This window comes from Cyrtonyx montezumae, unplaced genomic scaffold, assembly GCF_038088225.1.
Source record: "Cyrtonyx montezumae isolate F1298 unplaced genomic scaffold, pur_monq_1.0 scaffold_1, whole genome shotgun sequence".
Taxonomy (NCBI): domain Eukaryota; kingdom Metazoa; phylum Chordata; class Aves; order Galliformes; family Odontophoridae; genus Cyrtonyx; species Cyrtonyx montezumae.
Genome location: NW_027071825.1, coordinates 16,810,071 through 16,830,480, shown reverse-complemented (window position 1 = coordinate 16,830,480; position 20,410 = coordinate 16,810,071). Strand labels below are relative to the sequence as shown.

At 34.9% G+C, this 20,410-nt stretch overlaps 1 protein-coding gene across 3 annotated transcripts in view; it reads left to right on the top strand.

The window, feature by feature from the left end:
• Nucleotides 1-20,410, top strand: part of DPYD (dihydropyrimidine dehydrogenase) — a 318,162-nt gene that overhangs the window by 98,943 nt on the left and 198,809 nt on the right. For 2 of the 3 annotated variants that reach the window (XM_065742081.1, XM_065742088.1), the window contains exons 6-8: nt 1,247-1,443; nt 4,863-4,944; nt 8,143-8,230. In XM_065742081.1, the coding sequence (XP_065598153.1) occupies nt 1,247-1,443; nt 4,863-4,944; nt 8,143-8,230 (367 nt within the window). Of the gene's footprint in view, nt 1-1,246; nt 1,444-4,862; nt 4,945-8,142; nt 8,231-9,277; nt 9,390-20,410 lie in introns of those variants that run through there. The other variant, XM_065742097.1, reaches the window with a different exon arrangement.

Sequence of the window (20,410 nt, the reverse complement as noted above, 5' to 3'; positions counted from 1 at the left end):
ATGTAGTCTTGCACTGAATTAAGTGGGAAAAAGTCTGATAGCATCCAAGGTCAGCACTGAAGTGTTTGTGGCAAAACTCAAAATCCCAGTGCAATGAACTCTTGTATCCTTTTGTTATAATACAGCGCTTCTGTTACAAAGATATACTCTTTGGGATCTGTATTCTTTCACTAATATCTAAAATAAAATGAAGACATAACTCTACTCTCCCTTGCTTCTGATCTTTAGTAGCCTATAAGGACCATGAGTTTTTTTCTGCACTTTTTACAAGTTATACAAGATAGACTCCATCTCTTCTTCTCTGATGTATGTAAGTGCAGAAAGCAGTGAAATGTAGCTGAAATACCTCTGCCTTGTCCTCTTACCTTTATGACTGTGTAAAGAACTGATTTAGTACAAATCTGAAACAAAAATGTATGATGCTGTAAAAATTTTGTGCTGAGACATGTAGTCAGACTGTTCTCAAGTACTTTTAGTAGTCAAGATAGAATGAAGCAGATCATCTCTACTTAATAGTTGAAGAATTGAGGCATAGAGGGAGCAGCCTAATTTTCAGATATGTCTACAACTATTGGACACTCAGTTATAAAGTGTTTGGTATCTGAATTAGAGGGTCAATTAATTTGAAATGATAGAATTATGTAGGAGGACAGTAGGGGTTAACTGCAAAAATACAATGCTGAAGACAGAAGTCATTTTCTAATAAAAATTCAAAGTCACCTGGTGATGTGTTGGTTGTCTATCACCTCTGATCAGTGAGATGCTAAGTAACTTTGCAGGATCACAGAGGATGTATCTGAAGAAGCAGAGCCCCTTCACTAGCAGTGCAATCCTTTGCATTATTCAAAACACATTCTCTTAGTAGTTTTAAGAGTAGTCTGAACCTCTTCTGGAAGGAAACTTTTGATATTCTAGATGTTCTTTGCCATCTGGCTGACTTTGTGTTTCTTTTCTGTTGTTGCTGTCAGTCTTGTCTGTCTTCTCTTTAAAGTTTAAGGTAGTGAAAGAGCTGACTTCAGTCTGCTTCAAGACAAAAAGAACCATAGAAGTACAAAACTTCATAACCACAGCATTCCCCACAAATGCACATGTTGTCAGATGAGAATCTTGATAATATTTTATGAAGCATTCTGAAACACTGTCAAAGATATGTGACAGGACTAGCGGAAACTTCCACTATGTTACTCTAAATTTTAAGAGGAAATATAAAGTATATATGTAACCCATTGAATATCTTGTTTTTCAGGTGTTCAAAGCCATGAACATTCCTCAGATCAGAAACCCTTCCTTACCTCCTCCAGAAGATATGCCTGAAGCTTATCATGTGAAGATAGCACTTCTTGGAGCAGGACCTGCCAGTTTAAGTTGTGCTTCTTTTTTGGCTCGATTGGGCTATTCAAACATCACCATATTTGAAAAGCAGGAGTATGTTGGTGGCTTAAGGTAAAAAAACAAACAAACAAAAGTGAAAAAAAAGGCATTGAAAACAAGTACTTGTAGCTCTACATAGTAAAATAACTGCTAGGTTTTAAAATGTAGATGAGTGAAATCAGCCCTGTGCAATTCTCAACCTTCAACAAATTGTAAAGAACACAAAGGAATTCACAAATTTGATTTGCATTTTATCTACATGGTAAGCATTTGGCCAGTATTTGCATGATTTGGGTTTAGTATCATGTTCTCTGTACTAGAAGATGAATTTTTACCATTTTAACAGTGGTTGAAGTCATATCTCACAATCTTGTTGAAATTCCTAAATAAAAGAGAAGGTATTTCAGAAACCATTGAGAAACCAATTCAAATTCAAAATGAAATTTTACACCTTGAGGGTGGAGACACTTGAAGTGTTTACAAAATAACAAGTAAAAGTTGCAAAGAGGAAGTGGGGTGAATTCACATTTATCTATGTGAAGCTTTTTCACTTGAACTAGTTGCCATAAAAGGATTTCATGTTTAGTACATGAAATAGCTATTCACTTGCTCAGTACCGCATAATATTTTCATAGATACTGTATTTAAAATCAGTTTTGTTGCTGAAAAATGATAGTGAATAATGTACTTTTTAAAAAATGAAACTTGATGACAAGTTAGGCTTATGTCAGACTCAACAATAGAATGCAGTACTTTCTGCGATTTCCTGCTGCTTTCATCTTTGAAGCAAAGTTATCTTAATTTTTATCTGTTGAGTTTTAATTTGAGTTTAAAATTGATCATAATTTTTTTCTCTATTGAAAAAAGCTTTACACTTTTTTGTTTTGCTTTGTTCTTTTAGTGCCTTTATGGTCAAGCAGTGCATTTTGCTCTGTCTTATTTTGGGAGAACATGTAGCAGTCATGATCAAATTTTACTTCTATTCACTGGAGATATTTTCACAACTTTGTTAAGGGCATCAGTTCCTCTCGTGCTGATTTTAATATTGGAATATTGGTCTGTGGCAGCAGTCATCCTTTATTGGAGTTGTATATCTTTGCAGTATACTTTTTAAGAAGCTTAGGTTAATGATGGGTGTATTTTTTAAGGCTTTGTAAATTGCGAATTGCCAACAGGACCAAATAAATGTTGTATTTGGAAACAGCTTATTAGGGAAGGGCAGTGCTTTGTTCTTTTAAAATTTATTCATTCTTTTTGTTTTTTTTTTAACTAGGAAGTACCTTCATCTGTGTATGTGTTAGATTATAGTTAGCTTTAGTCATGTTTAAATAATGGAAACTTGTTCCTTGATTTCAATTTCAGTATTTTCATATCTAAGCCTAGCACTCTATGTTGTTTGAACGTGTCACAGTTTTTCACATTCATAGGCAGATTTGCTTATGTTTTCCGTCACTTCGTATACAGTTTCTATTTTAGAGAAGACATGAATGGATCATACTCTTGCTTAGAGACTGTGAATGAACTTCACTATGCATCCTCCTAGTTATGCCACTGGCTTGCAACACATCAAAATGTTTCTTTTGCTAGACTAAAAGGATGTCCTTTAGGCAAAAGTAATTTGTGATGTGAGGAATACCAAGTAACTGTCCAGGTTCCTCTAACACAGATGAAATTGCAGAAGAGATTAATTTGTGGGGCTATATTCCCATCCAAGATTGTTGTTCTTCACCCTCCTGTATCTTTGCTTTTTCTTATCTTTCTGCCTCTTCATTGCAGAGATTGTCTGCTGAAAGCAATTGTACATCAGTAAATCTGCTACAAGTTGACTTTCATAAGATGTTTATTTTCGTGGTAAATATGCATGCATATTTCCCCACAGAACCATGTATACTTGCATATGCACGTATAGGCATATTTCTGTGGATATTATTGTGGTTTAATTTGGCAAGCAGCTAAATGACACCAGACACTTATGAAGAAAAATAAATAAATAAAATTGTAGTTGAAAGCAGGACAGGCTTATGAGAATGCATGCTTCATAGAATGAAACTGTAACTAAATTTTTAGCAAGAGCAACAACAACAAAAAGATCTACAAATTGTGACAGTGACATAAGACAGCCAGGTCTGTTTTGAGTTGTTTTAAGACTTAGAAATATGACAGACCTTCAACAAAAACATAGACAACTTGAAAAAATGGAAAGTTGTATTATATCATTTGTTGTTTTAATGGAATCTCTATAGTATCATACTTGATATATTATTTTCCTCCTCAGAAAGGTTTTTGCTCAGCAAGACCTATCAAAGTCACATTGTCATTATATATCCATTATATTTAATATTTAGAACATATTTCTTTGCATATTAGTCAGAAAAGATGCAAGGCTGTCAACATCAGAAACAACGAGGAACACCAATTGATTAACAATATAATTAAAGTTGGTGACATTTAATAAATAAATTATTTTGGCCTGACAGTTTTGGATCATAAAGGTGGGGTTGTCACTAGTAAGATGTAAAATAAAACTAAAATCTATCTCTTGTGCCCATGCTTTGTTATGGAAATTACTGATCCATGAATTTGACATCAGGTTAAATGAAAACTCTAAAATATCTTGGGAGGAAATTTCACTGTTCTGTGTGTTCAGTGTTTATCTCCATTGAGTGAAGTTATCTAAAATAAGGCTTTACTGTGTTTTCCTATAATTTGCCTCTTAAGAGAGAACTGGCGCACACTTAGGTGTCATATCATTGGAGATAAAGGTCTGTACCAACAGATATGAAGTTGCATTCTGTGCTGGTACAATTTTTCATTACTTGAGACCTGTGGTACTGGGAACTTGAAGTAGTTCTGAATTCTAATCAAGAGGAAAAATGCCAGCTAATAGTAGAAGGTAAATGAAAAACACAGACATGAGACTAAAAGGTGATAGAAAATTGCTGAGTTTGTACATCCTGAAAGATCGTGAGGAAGATATGAAGTAGAAATGGAAGAGGGTACAGTTTTAAATACCATTGCTCAAAATGACATATCACTTATTTTAGGTAGGGAAAATTTGATTCTTTTTGCATAGCTTACTGAATGATTACTAGAAGATCACCATACTTTTCTAGCTATGAGACCTTGTTTTAAAAAGGTGATGTAATTTTAACTGCTGTTAAATATGTCTGGTGAACAGAAGGAGTGGAGCTGAAGCTGTTTTGTATCAGAGCTTAATATCCATTAAGCGATAATCTACAAACATGTACCAGATTGGCCTCAAGGTACTGCTTTTCTGATCTGGATTTTTAGTATTGTGTGAATATTGCTATTTTGTCAGTCTAGCTATTTAAAAAAGCTAAGACTTAAAAATATTTCCATTCACATTCCACAGGATTAACTAAAGTATGTTATAAGAATGTATTTTTTAACAACTTAAAAAAAAAAAAAAAAGCAATACCTTTCTTCCGTATAACTGGAAGTGTATCACAAGCTTTGTTTATTTATTCCAGCGCATCTGAAATCCCTCAGTTCAGATTGCCATATGATGTAGTGAATTTTGAAGCTGAGCTTATGAAGGATCTTGGAGTGAAGGTAATGAAAAATATATCTTGTCTATGTATAGCTCAAAGGAAAAAAAAAGAACAAGGAGTCTGCCAAAGATTAACAGCAAAATGTCATGCACATTAGTAAAGAACAATTAAAAGCTGCACTAGACAGAGGCAGGAAGATGCTTCCTCTTGCTCAGGGCATTTGTCTGTCTCCTGTCTGAATGCCACTAGTTTAGAAAAGGGCAATCAATAGTTCTCATCTGACATGCCTGCATGTGATTAATTGTCTGTAAGAAACAAATTCCTAAATTGCTTTAGGGGTTCAATGTCGCTATTGGAATGATTTGATTTTTTTAATCGAGTTTTTTCATGCAAGTATGGCACTACTTAAAATGTTCATATTTGATACTTTTCCCTCTTCCTGGGTTTTGTCTTAGTGGCTTATAATACAGTTTTGTATCTAAGTTGCTTAATTCATTTAATGCATTTTATTATAAAACTGATAACATGATCATTTATTATAAACAGTAGCAGTCATTCAACTTCTTGGAAAGTAATTGCTGCACATTATTTTGTTAAATGTGTATTATTTATAAATAATGGGTGTGTTATTCTATTGTTAATATAGGACTTGAGCTGAAAATTTAGATAGTATGTATGAAGGCTGCTATTTTAATAGAAGTTATGAACGTAGAATGTATCACTGAAACAAATTTTAGAGTAGCAGGGAGGGGTTAATAACATTTTTAGCATGATAATACAGCATTCAATCAAGTGTGAAAATATTGTATAAATCTTTGTATCATAAAAGCTCTTCAAATTATAAAAGCTGTTGTCACAAGACCCCAGTGAGAAACTTATCCTGCCCCAGTTAGGTGCAAGAGAAAGCCTTAAATGCTACAGATCCATTTTCTCACTCTTCTTGGGTTTCAAAGCAAACTTTAAAGACTGACAGACTGGACATATTGATAGGGATTCTGTGAAAACCAAAGCAGGAGGAAGGCTATTTTAAACAAAGTTGCTGGGTATAGGTTCCTGGGAAGCCTATTCAAAACTCAGCTCCCCAAGGTGCTCTCCTGTGACAGTCTCCAGAAGGTGAGCCACTGTGACATTCTGATGTGCAAGTCCTCTGTTGTTTTGAGGTGCAGCAGAAAACCTCAGTATAAATTTACTTCCAAGCTCTGCTGCTGATTTGCAATTGACCCTTTTGCAAGCTGGTTAAGTACTTTAGCTTTTTACCTCTATAAGCTGGAAATATTTCCTGGTGTTTATTTAAAGCATTTCAAATGAAAGTGCTGTATTGTCTAGATGCTCGACAGTACTGTTTATTCAAGTAATTCTACTGAAATTAGTAAGAATTAGTCAGGTGAATAAGGATTATAGAGCTGGGCCCTGGGAGTATTATGAATCCCTACATAAAACAATATTGCTATTTTAATTCCTTCATTAGATTATTCATAACATATGTACACAGTAGGATAAAAATAAAAGTAATGACAATTTATGGAATGCATTTTGTTGTCAGTGAGCTTGTAGCCTGTATTCTTGAAAGGATTACAACTGTACCTAGCCTTTTCTGTTCTGATAGAAATTATACTAAGACTACAAAAGAAAAAAAAGAGTCTCTGTTTTAGGAATTCTATGCTGCATTTTATATGTCTCCTTTTTAGCTATGAGAAAAGCACATTTTCAGAAGTATACTAAATGTAATATAGGTAGATTCAACATCAAACAAGATGTACAATGACATGAAGACTGAACTCAGAAGATCACAAAGCACTGTTCTTATACAATAGAGCTTGGCACTTTGATAAAGAGAATGAATAAGTGATATATCAAAAATTTGGGGGAAACATTCAAGTTCAGAGAGTCTGAAGTTGGGAGATAAAGACACATAGCCATGTCAGGAAGTACAAAGTATCAGAAGAGGAATCACACATGCACTCAAAAGCCATGGGTTTGACAGAAACGTGCAAAAGGTGTGTGCATCTCCAATTGCATGACCTCCAACAGGAGACTGCTGGAGTTGGCTTGCTAAACACACAGCAAGCACTCCTCCTCATCATTGTCAGAAGAGCTGTAGACCCTCAACCACCTCAATGGTGGTTGCTCAAGGCAAGATTGCAGGTAGAATGTTGCTACACAGTTACTTTTTCAGCATTCGTTTCTGGAAGTATTAGTTGAACCAGAACATTATAGATTGTACATGTTTTTTTATTACCATGACTTCTTTGAATAAATGAATGCCAGTGACTGCAGTATAGTTATTGTTGTTTGCTAAATTAGAAGTAAGCAAATGCAAATTCAAATCCAAACGGATTTCATTCATAGTTTTGAAAACCTGTTAGTTTACTACACAGACTAGCCTGCATCACTACTTGCACGTAGGGCGTGCTGCAGTCTCCACAAAATATTCTTCAGACTTTGCCATCTCTGGCCCAGTTTTGCAGGTCTGAATGCACAAAAACAGCATTGATTATGCCGTGCGTTTTCTTGGCATAGAAGTGTTCTTGCTAGTGGTCTCAGAGCAAAATTCAGGCTGTGAGCTTCGAGGGCGCAGCACAAAGGAATGCCTGGTGTTGTACTTTTTACAAAGACCAAGTACATAATATTGTGTGGGAAAACATGGCTTGTTTTTCTGTTCAGAACTCTTGTTAATGCAGAATAGTTGTGCCTATTATTTCCTTTCCTTCTCTGTAAGTGACTCATAATTTCACTGTTGTTTCTGCAATAACTTAGATCGCTTGGGTTTTTTGGTTGCTGTGCAGAGTGATTGTTAGCACTTAGCACATACGTTTCCTAAACTGGGTTCTTGCTTTGACATCAGTTTCTTAAGTTCTGATTTTCACTCAGAAATATTACCTTTTGTAGTCAATACTTAAAAGTTGCTTACTTGCAGTAAAAAACTGCCCCTTTCAGCTTCAACTCAGAACTGCAGTCCATGGGCAGATTTTGTTTGTTTAGGTTGCTTTATCTCTTTTAGCTCACAGTAGAAAGCAAACTAGCTTATGTTGGCTGTATATGAGGGTGATTGGAAGTTACATTTTACTCAGGTCTAGTTTAGGACACTTGCCTAAATCAGAGGTGTCTTTTTAAGCCTGGCCTAGAATTGAAAAAAACAAACAAAAAAAAACTGTTTACTTTGTTCACTGGAAGACTCATCAAGATGTCAGAATGCAGAGCACCATAGAAATTATTTTCACATTATCAAATTAAATGAAAGTAATATTAACTTTTTCAGATAATTTTTAGTAAAGGCCTTGCAGTGGATGGAATGACGCTCCAAACCTTGAAAGAAGATGGTTATGAAGCAGTTTTCATTGGAATAGGTAAGAAAAACTCATTTTCCTGTATTGGCATCTTTAAATTGAATGAACGTCTAAGAATAAATTAAGACTTGAAACGTGATGTTAGAGTATGTCAATCTGATATATTAAGAAAATACACTATATATTGCGATTTATTTATTTTTCAAATAAGCTAACGCTAAGGATTTAATATAGCACTTTGTTTTAATTTTCATTGATTTGTATGATTGATTTGTAAGTCAAGAATTTAGTGGAATGCCTTGTTTTTTTTAATCTAAATATTTCAAAAATATATGAACTGAAAAATTATTTGTAATTAATTGATTGATTGGCTTAAAAGTGATATACAAGTTCACAGAAACTGAAAACTGAACAACTTACTATGCCCAAATATTTGCTGAGTCTATATGGAAGCCAGTAATACCATTGCTTTTTGTTTCATTCATATAAAACACGTACCATCTTCTACATACTCTATAGTGTAGCAGAATGTAATTATGGGATGATTTGACAAAATAAGCTGACTTATATTTTAGCCGGCATCATAGGTCTGTCTTCCTTCATATGCTTAAATCCTGCACCTGCCTGCTATTTGAATCATTGCTTCTTTTTAATGTTAGATTAGAATTGTTATCCATTCACAAGTATTTTGAAGTACAGCTGGACTTATCGCTACCATATGATAGTCATGTTGAGCAGACATCATTTGCAGTTGGTATGAGGCTTAATGCTCTTTATTGATCTAGACGTTGCCTAAGTGAACATAATAGGAAACAAGTTGTCCAACTGTTCCTCCTTCCTATTATTGATTACAGAGATGTAATTCTTAGTACGGTGACAACTGTTGTTTACCATCTGGGTATACAGTATAAGCTTTGCAGGTCTATTTTGTCATGTGATTACAGACTGTTGTAGTTTATTTAATCCTAAATCCTCACATTTCTAGAGATCCATGCAGAGGAATTTGTGTCATGTTTTGATTTAATTGTATATAAGACAATGGACCAGCATATATATTTTTTATTGTTATGTCTTTTAAAATGCTTCCTGAAATCTCACTGATTACAGATTAATGAATAAATATTTGCTGTCTGAGAATCTATTCATCTTTTTTGAAAAATCAACATGATTTACCCATAATTTATGTCTCAGACATTTAAAATGTTTGATTTAAAGGTTAGAAAAAAGAGATTACTGAGAACTTTATGCATGTATTTGGATTGTATTGTGTGTATGAGTTTATTTTCTTAATAAAGCCACCTCAATAGATGTTTCTAACCAGTAACAATTTATGTAGGTATTGTGCTGTGAATACTCTAAGCAAAGAGGCAGAGGCAGAGCTTTGGTAAACAAGATAAATTACATGTTCACTGGAAGAATTAGGAAATAGAAGATATAAATTCTAGTGGAGGGTTATGTGTTCCTATAAAGTTTTGTTACAGGAAGCTACCTTGTATCCATGATAAAGTTGGTCCCTTCCTGTACCTCTCTGTGTGTCATCTCTTTTTCAGTACTGGCCTGTAATGTGGCCTTGCATTCTGATAGTGAAAGATGGAGGACCAACCAAAGGATTTTTGAATCAAATGTATTAGCTATAGAGTATTTGTAGTTGTTTTTCCATAGTAAGACCATATTCTATTCATTTTCAATTTTTTTATTAACTGAAAAATATATACTTAGGGAATGCTACTGTGGACTTCCCCAAATCTTAACAGTAATATAATTAAAGGATACTATTTAAATAAAACAGGAATGGTAAATTTGGTTCTGAGTGAATATGTAACTTGATGAAATATAAATGAAGTAGTTTTCAGCTTTTCCTAGTGGTGGAGGAGAAGAAAAAATGAATAGATGTGTAAAAGTTGAGATGACTGAGAGGCTAGTGATCGTGCTGAGGAGAAATGAATAACAAATGGTTTCTGTGGGAACAGATGCAACAACTTCACTATTCTTTACTTCACTTACGTTTCTGCACTGACAGAAGAAACAACAATAATAATAAAAATAAGAAAAGCACTTCTCCAAAACTCTAGATATGTTATGTGCATTGAAAATAAAGGAAATCAATGTGGAGGGAAAAAGAAGAAAAAATAACAATTTCTTTTTAATGAAGTATGAGCCATGTGACTAGCATGGTATAAAACTTTTTATCCTACTTTCCTGTGAAATGCTTTATTCTTTCTCTTGTTAATGCAATTTGGAAGGGTATTAAGTCAAAATATTTACTCTTTGTCTGACTTGAAAAGCTCAGAGTTCCCAAAAAGTTCTCTAAAGGATACAGAGTAATCACATTACTCAAATGTAAGTAGTAATAAATAAATAGTGCTTAGTTTCATCCCCTTGGTTATTGAGGCATTGAGAATACAGTTGTGTTTATCTTGAGGTGAAAGTTTCTCTCCAGGATGTAGGTCTGAAGCTTAGAAAAATTCCATGTACTAGACCTGAAAAGGAACAGATGGCCAGTGCATGCCACCAAACTTCTGGTGACTCAAGAGTTACACCTTACCTCTGAAGTGTTCTATTTTGCATCGTCTTAACTTTCTAAATAGGCTATAGCTACGCATACATAAGGTGGTGAAGACTGAAGTGGAATTTGGGGTTACAAAGACAGATGACTAGGCATGAGTAGGAGCTTTAATATTTAACTGGATAAGTAGCGTAATGGAAGAGATCATGTCTGGGCAGTAGCACACAGGGGGCCAACACTGGTAACAGAACCTGAGCACATTCAACAAAAACCTCAGTTGCAGGATTATTTGTTGCCTTATTATTACTGTTGTTGTTATTATTATTATTATTATTATTGTTGTTGCTGTTGTTGTTATTTAAGTTCTTACCTTCAATCTCCTGTTCCTTGCCTTACCTAAGTTGTACTCTGTCCATCTAGTTCTAGATGATGTACTTCTGTTTATTTCTAGAGGATGAATATGCTAATTGCCTCTTTCCTGTCTATCGTTTACTGTTGTACTCTTGTATCCTCTGTTTCTCCCATACAAAGACGTATATTTTAGAAACATCTGGCAGCAGACATTATCTTGTTTCTCATTCAATAACCTAAGAGTGAGAACAGATTCTTAAATCAAAGTCCTTAAATTGTCATTTTAAAGCTCAGTTCATCTTCCTGTTATATGTCGTTTGGTTTTCAGTCGTTATTCATAAACCCTAACAAATAGAAATTAAATATTTCAACTTTGAAGGTTCTCAAACTGATCTCTAGAATTATGTACAGAAAATAGACATTTTCTTTTTCAGATTTGATAATTTGCACTCAACATATTCTACCTTGAATCAGCACAGCTTAAGATAAGGAATCTTTTTGAAGAGTTTGTATTTGAGCTGATAAATCTGTTATGAAATATTGCTCTTTAAAAAAATATGGCTTACTACCTCGTGTAAATGTGGTAACGTCTGAGTGCAAGTGAATATTGGTATGCTGTAAATGGTAGGATTAAATCAGTGATGGGCTGAGGGACTTGAGAAGTAAGCACATGGTCCTCAGAGACAGCAAAGCAAGGCAGCAAAGCGTATCTTAAGCAGAACAAAGTGGTGTGAACACTTTGTGCTAATGTATCTCCTGATTGATTTTCAGGGTTAAATATTTTTAAATTAAAAAAATCTGCAAATACGCTTTTCACTTGGCTGTTGGTGTGAATGTGGAAATACTGTATTTTAACTACTCATCCTTCTCAAATTTAAGGCATGCTCTTTGCAAATCAGGTTTCTGTGGTTCTCCTTTAAAACTCCACAAAGCATTAATTAATTGTGTAATTTTTGTGAAAGAGAGAACACAAGACAATCTTTGTGCAGTTATTTAATTGAATGAAAATGAGTGACCTGAATAATTTCATGTGTTGAAGAATGTCCGATTTAACTTTAAACAAATACACATAAATAAACAGGAAGGCCTACCTAAATTTCTCATCAATTTTTCACTAAAGTGGAAATTACAGCTAGTAACAAGACTTTCTTGTTTCTTCCTCCATCTTGTCAATTTGGGTTGCTATAAAGTCAGCTTTGTTGTTAGGTTATTCAGAAGTTTTTATTAAACGCAGGAGAATTAGGGTTAGCTTTCACACACACACACACACACAAAAAAAAAGATTAAATTGAAACAGAGACTGTTACTTGGTTGTATCCTACATTGTATATCCTACTTGCAAGGGTTAAAGCTATAAATAAATAAATTCCTTGTGGAAAGAACCTTTGTGATAATTGCAGTCATTCGTAGTTAATTAACATAGCATTCAAACAATAATATAATCAGATGATTGGAATGAAATTACACACACACACACACACACACACACAAAAAGTCCAAGCATTGATGTACCATGTTTTTAATAATAATAATAAAAGACCTCTGAGATTAGATTTGCTGTCTCTTCCCCAAAAAGTAAGTAATCTCTTCATGCCTGTTATTATCTTCTGATTAACTATGCAGTGCCACCTGGTGTGCAGATGGGAAGAATATTACACATCAAGAGTACTGTTCACACCCACCCACACAGATATAAACCTACATGGCAAAAAGTGAACAGATGTTCATTTTGCTTGTGCTATAGGAAAAAAAATGTGCCTCGTATTCCTGATTCATAAACTAAATTTGGAGAACATGAAATCTATGTATGGGGCCCATAGGCCCATGGCCAACACAGACATTTATGGAAGAAATATATTCAAAACGGTTCTCATTTCAGGTTGTGAACAGGATTTTGTTTGCTTCTCTGTTTTTGTTTTACCTTATATTCATGAGTTGGGTTTTTTTTTTTGTGTGCGTGTTTTAATTTTTTTTTCAGTTATCAACTCCAAAGAGTAAAGTTTAGAAGCAGGATTTAGAAGCATTTGTTGATTGTATTTCAAAATTGTCTTCTGTTTCTTACATGTAAGATGACCTCAAAAACTAGGCTTTTAGGCCTCTTTTCAAAAAGGAAATTTAGCAAGTCACATAAAAAAATAATGCACATTGTTTAAATTTGGATCTGTAGTACAAAGAATTGCATAGCCTTAGCATTCTAGGATCTTCAATTACATTATTTTTGCTGTTGATTTATTATTATTATTTTAGAATTTCAGAAGTATTTTGATGCTTCATAGGTAATGTGTTTTTTACTGTGAGAAAACCAAACCCCAAAGACCAAATAAAATACAACAAGTGGGGAGAAAAATATGTTGAAGGCAGTAGTGCAGGAAAGAATAGTGGTTGTTAGAAACACAATCTGGTTTGATTTTACTGTAGGTAAGTATGGTCATAGTTCCAGAATCTTGCAACAGCAGAACTTCTCAGTCAGCATTTAAATGTTGAGAAAGTGGCTTTACAGGCCATAGTATCCTTATTCAGCAAAAGGTAAAACAGGCTGCAGAACCAGAGTATACTCAGAGTTATATTTTCATAGGTTCAATAAGGTTGCAAGTGATCTCTAAGATGGTCTTGTCCAGATACCTAGATGCCTACAATATTGCTCATGAAACTGTGTCCCTAAGCACTAAATTTACCTTTCCCTTAAATACCTCCAGGGATGCTGACTTCACTGCCTCCCTGGGCAGCCCATTCCGATGCCTGACCACTCTTTTGGAGAAGTTCCTCCTAATATCCGACTTGAACTTCCCCTGATGCAACTTGAGGCTGTTCCCTTTCATCCTATTGTTAGTTACTGAGGAGAAGGGACCAACCCCTACTAAGCTACTACAACCTTTCAATTAGTGAGGAAAGCAAACATTCAAATCTATTGAGCTGTAAAAAGCAGAAAGATTTTGATATGTGATATAAGAATTAAGTCATCAGGATGAGTCATGAAGTCACAGAGTGTACTTTGAACAGTTTGAAGAGCAATAGTGGCGAAGATAGCAATGTCAGGATTTGGGCAAACCCAATTCCAAATATTTTGTATTACCACACAGTAAGGACAATAAATTGTAAGTCAAAGAAATTTTAAAAGCTTTTTTAAATAATGATCACGAGAAGGCTAGTGATGTATGCATTTGCAGTTTAGTGGAGAACAGGATCAAAACTGCATGTTGCACTACAACTGTATGAAACAAAGTCCAAAGGAAGAAGATCCACATAAGTCTGTGCAGTCAGGTATGAGTTGTTTGTAGTCCACCTCCTGCAGAACCTTATCGTGTGGCTCACGGATTGGAGAATGCATGTGCTTTTCTGTAGTACTACATTCTTAGTAATTTTCATATCTTACGGTGAGTATAATAAGTGAATTGTGCCATAAATCATCTCCGCTATGAAATTTATCCTCAATATCTGTGTTATTCTCATCTTCTGCAACTCTTTGCTCTGAAGAGATTATTAAAATACAAAACAAATATAGTTACATTAGAAAAGGAAATCTGTGAAAGAACCTGTTCTTACATGCTTATAACAGATGTTTGAACATGCTTCTATTCCCAGTGCACCATCTTTTCTGGAGTCCAATGATGTACATACATCCAAGAATTTTTATGCTTGAGGCATCTTTTTCTACTGTTGGCATCTGTAGTAATCCGTTCTTCCAGTTCTGTGGTCTTTACTGCTGCCCTGGTTATTTGGTGGAATGTTCCTAATACACATTGGAAGCAATAGGCAGTCAAAAGCTTTTAGGGCTCAGATGCACACAACAGCTTATTTATTATTAATATTCTTAGGAAACTTTCAAAAAAATACTAATAATCTACCCTTGGGCATCCTTAATTTATTCACTTGCAAATTATGCAGATTTTCATGCTCTTATTTGCTTATCTTTCCTACAAAAAAAAAAAAAAACTACTTAGCATAACAATCTCTGCTGCACATGTTTTACAAAACTCTCTCCTGTCTCCTTCTAAGATGTCAGCCTGTTTCCCTGAAGAAATGCTCATCTAAATTTAATGACAAAATCAATTTTGTACACATTGTTTTGAGTAGTTATATATATATTTTTAACTATATAGGAAGATTCATTACTCTAAGATAATGTAGTGGTTTGGGGGAGTTTAGTCAAGCAGCTATTTTTATGCATATCTATAGAACTTGCTGAAGAAAACAGTGATGTTAGATACTGCATTTTTATATTCTTGATAATTATACCTACCATTGCTTCTTATATAAAGAGAACTACTGCTCACTTTCCTGTTGTTTCCAAAAGTTGCTTCCATGCAAGCAATACAGTTACTTCTTAGTTACATGTAAATGATAGAAGTATTAGTTACGCTGCCATCTTTCTACTTCCACTTTTGCTTTCAGACAAAGAATTAATGAACAAAATACAGACCAGATGTCACTTGGTTCGTACCTATTTAGTGTGATTGAGCTTTCTTTCCTTAGAAAATGAGTATATGCTTGGTCCAATAGAAATTTAATGTAAGCAGACACCTCAGGAAACATTATTCCTCTTGGCACTGTGTGAGAAGTGATGTAATACAAAATTTAAACAGTGGGTTCAGAAATTCTTAAACTTCCTTCATTTTGTTTAGGCTAGCTAAATCCTGAGATCATTGCATGTAAGATTATACAGAAGTAGGAAGCATATCAGTCCCACTCGTTTAATTGGTGAAAAAATGGCAAGTACTTACTGATGTTAATGAATAAGGTTTTAAGCAGCTTTTCTGTACACCATTATGTTTCAAGTATAGTCTTTCTGTATTCACGTTCCTTTTGCTGCCCACTCACAAGAAGTATATTTGCTTGTCAGATTGAAATGACAAGTTAAGATGAAACTTGGATTTGCAGTAGTTCTTGTTGGTGCGTTTTTAGAAACTGACGTGGGAAACCACCTTGCTCTGCCACTTCTCTGCTATGGGCAACTGATTCCTAGGCAGCCACTACTGGGCATGAGCAGGGCACACAGCTTCCATCTGTCCTGCTGATTGTTGTACAATTTTCACTCATATGATTCTGTTTTTATCACCTCTTGCCAGGCAAGCCTTTGAAGGTACAGAAATCGTTTTGTATAATTAAGGCAGTTAAATAGTTTCAGGACAATTTCCTGACACCTCGGTGTGTCTGAGGTTCCCTTTGGTCTTTCACTTGGAGTGTTCTCTAGTGACTCTGCTTGTCTGGGTGGGATCCACAGGGAATCCTGTGACCTGTAGCCTTCCTTCGCATGGCCTGGGCCAGTGGGAATCCATCTGTGCTTCAAATTCATCACATTAGAAGCCATAATATTTGTGATTTTCTTACTCAATACTATTTAAGTGTTGCTACTATGTAATAGCTTTTACCACCATGGGAAAGAACATCCGTTACCTGCCAGCACTGTATGTGATCACTTTGGTTTTAATGGGATGGAAAATTTTTATGGTAACAAATACCTGGGAAGAAAATTTTAGCTATTTATTGAAGTATATAATAAATGAAGCTATGCAACTATTTTTGCTGCCGTCTCTTGATTATTGCGTATATGGGGGTTGTTCTTTGCTCTTCTAATCTTTACTGCTCAGGGATGTCAGCCATATCATTGTTTTTACTGTGAAATTAAGACACTGCAAATACTTTTGTTAATAATGAATACTAATGCTGTGTACATAATTAGGATAGCACATGTAAGTACAATACTGTGTTACCTAGCAAGTCTTTTAAAAGCAAGTTTAATGTATGAAAATATTTTGTTTGTGTAACACTCTGGAGCATTCTGTGGCCTTGAGACCAAATTTGACATCTCTTGTGCGCAAGTCACGTCGTCCTTTGTGCACGTTTCAGTTAAATTTACTGTAAACTGTATCTATAAAATATTTACAAGATTAGAAGGCAGAGATAAGCATACTAAATACTCAGAGTGCTCAGATAATGCTAATATGAGTTACGTATTTATCTAACAAATATTTTCCCAGTGTTGTCCCTGACAGTGTTTTCATTCACAAGCAATCCTTTGGCTATTGTTCATTCATTTATGCTTAAAATGTAGAAGGATGGAGATGAACCATTAGAGGAAGCGAAAATGCATTTCAACAAATAGTAAGACAATGGTGATTAGTTTTGTTGGAAATAAAAATCAATAATGAGAATATAGAGATCAGCGTGTTTTAGTCAATTCATCTTTAATGGTAATACTGCCATTATGCTGAAATTACCAGCTACTTAGAAAGCAGGAATTTTTGGTGCTTTACTACGTTTCTAAGAATTGTCAAGGTTTTGTGTTTGTTGCTGTTTCATGAATACAATGGAGAGCAGTGTAACTCACAGCCAGTTTCTTAAGATTTTTTGTTAGTAATAATTCATTGTTGTTTTTTTTTTAAATAATGATAGTTGTTTACTTGAATATAATGTGTATTCTAAAATAGATTCTAACTATTTAATAGGTAGTGAAATTTAAGTGCCTGGTTATTATTTAAATTTAGGTGACATCATTAGCCACTATCAAAGACCATTTCTCAGTAACGCAATATTCATTGCTTTTTCTCAAATTACTGTATTTTTTATGAGAACAGAACACGTATTTTAACAGAATCAGTTACTCTATTTTTATAGTTAGTATATTACATAGCATTTAGTCATTGTAAATCATTGCAATTCATTATTTCATTTTACATGTGACTTAGGCATGAGTGCTTTTCTATTCATTGGCAAACACAGGCTTGATGCCCCTATTACGAATTAGTACAAATTTTTGTGGAAGAAAAATGATCACTAAAATTTTAATCTGGAGGAAAATTTCTTAATATTTGAAGAGCTCAGGAACAACTTTAAAAAACAAAGCAAAACACTCCTAAGAAGTGTTTACATACTTGGTCAACCAAATAACAGATGTTTATATTTGTATGTTGCTTGTAGCTCCTCGGTTTGGTGTTCTGCAACTGTACTATGGAAGAAATTCTTGTCAGTTAAGGAAAAACAAAAAGTCTAAAATGTGAAGAGTTGTGATGCCTGTTCTGAAAGGTTTTAGGCTACTTAGCGTGTCTTCATGCTGCCCTGAGTGAGGTGGCTATTTCGATGCATGGCTCAGGATGGCTCTGGGAGCTAGCAGAGCTCTTCCAGCACGGGCTCTTGGTGCAAACTGCGGGTGTGGCAATGGCATTACACGCCAGGGATGAATGTCATGAACTTGACTTCAAGACTACTACAGATCGAGAAGTTGTTCCATGTTACAGAATTTTAAATTGCTGGTTTGTTTCCTTGTATCCAGAGTTTGAGCTCTGATAGCAGAAAGGAGTTTGCAGGGCTGGGAGACACAGTGACTGTTCTGTACAGGAAGCAGGGAGGTGCTCAGCTGTGGTGTTGGCACAAGTCTCTGGCATAAACTTCCTGCCTGTTCTGTTGCTCTCATAGCTACTAGTAAAGCTTAGGGGTAATTTACATTAAAAAACTGATTTCCTGCCTCCAGTACTTTGAATCTAAAGAAATCACCCCTGATTGTTACCAGCCATGCCTTCTTTGTGCACAGCTTTTTCTGGAAAGACCCAAAAAATTAAGTAAAAACAATTTTGAAATCTTAGCACTTTTTAAATCATAGGGACGTGAGAGTTTTAATACACCCATTACACTGGCAAGTTTGTTTCTTATTTTCAGATGCAAATATGGGTCTTTGCATGTGCTGAATGTGCCCTTTATTGTATTGAAGCATAGAAAATACACATTGTAGCTCAGTCACTTCTGTAGACCTGCCATGCTTGCAGGAACGGAATGTGTTTAATCAGCCTTGCAGAGTGAATAATCATAGATACAAGTGTGCTGTTCAATGTTCATTCAGAAAGCTATAGAATATGCAAACAAAATGTTTAGTTAAAGGAGAATTCAGTGAATTGCAGCTGTGGCAGGCAATGGTGGTGGTTTTTAAAGCAATGTTTGTTGCCTTTAATTTTTCACTTGGTTAATAACAAAAATATAAATTATACACTACAGTGGATCGCCAGAGAGAAGCAATGGGTTCTACTGCTCTACTGAGCATGAGACTTAGGCTCAGCCTGTTGGCCTTATGTTTCCTTGTCAGCATTTGGTCTCCTGGCGAGCTCAGATCTTCATTCTGTGCTATGAAATGTTAACAGTGAAGACAGTACTGGAAATGCAATAAGGTGCGTGACTGTATACTTGCAATCAGACATTCAAACCATACCTAGCTATTTGCAATTTGTGCTGTTCCTCCAAATTTCATTTCTCTTCCAGTATTTTTGAAAAGATGCACTGCAATCAAAATATTTGTCAACTGTTTACGGGCAGGTTTGGCTTGGTTCTGTGACGACTGGTGTGGGGGACCCATGAACCCACACCCCGGGGAAGGGGGAAAGGGAAAAGGGAGATGGGCCTAGAAACAAAACAGTGGCAATGATCTGAGGAGGAAAGCTAATTTACTAAATAAGATATGAGAAAGCAAAATAACACAATATAATACAATATAATTGGAATTAAAGCTAATAAATAAAACAAAATGAGCAAGAGAGAGTGTCCGATAAACCGAAGGCCTTACGCTAATGCTGAAGGCGGACGGCAGTGAGCACCCACTGCTGAGTCCATCCCAAATGAAAGAGAGAGTGTCCCGTGACCGCAGACAGTTTTTATCTTTCCCTCTGAGTGTAAATACGTAAAAATGCAAAGCATTGCACAGTCCTCTGGGGAATGGAGTTCTTCTTCTCTTCTGAGACAGGTATACCTGGAACTATCGATGATCCATGGAACTGGAGCATTAACTCTTTAACTCTAAATGCACTACATGATGTTATAATGCGGAATACCAACACCAAAAAATCATAAAACTATGACAATAATACATTAGTTAATATAAATTTAATTTGATAAAGCAAGCACAAATTTGATAAATGGGCAGAAATCTGGCAAATTCTGAATGATCACAAGGAATTTGATATTCGTTTATCACATAACTTCTTTGCACAATTTTTTTGTTTCCCCTCACAGCGTCATTCTGTTAGAGATGCACTAACTCATTGTTTCCTAAAATAAATTTTTAATAATTTATAAAAAATTGAGCATATCTTGCATAATGGCTAATACAGATTTATTAAAAGATTTCAAATACGAAAAGATTGAGGCCAGAAATAGTTTGCTTACATGATAACATTTTACTCACTTGTCAAACAAAGCACAATTGAAGCCAATGTAACTACATTTATGTTGCCAATTTGAAGAGTAGCTTGACTTATTTTCTCCAGACCTCAGAGAAAAAAATGACTCTTCTTATGTAAACTTTAAAATCCCTTGTAGTAAAATCTTTCATATGATACGGGGTTCCATATTTCTAATAAGTATGTAGTAGTATAAGGGTCAGGGACTAACCACTGAATGCA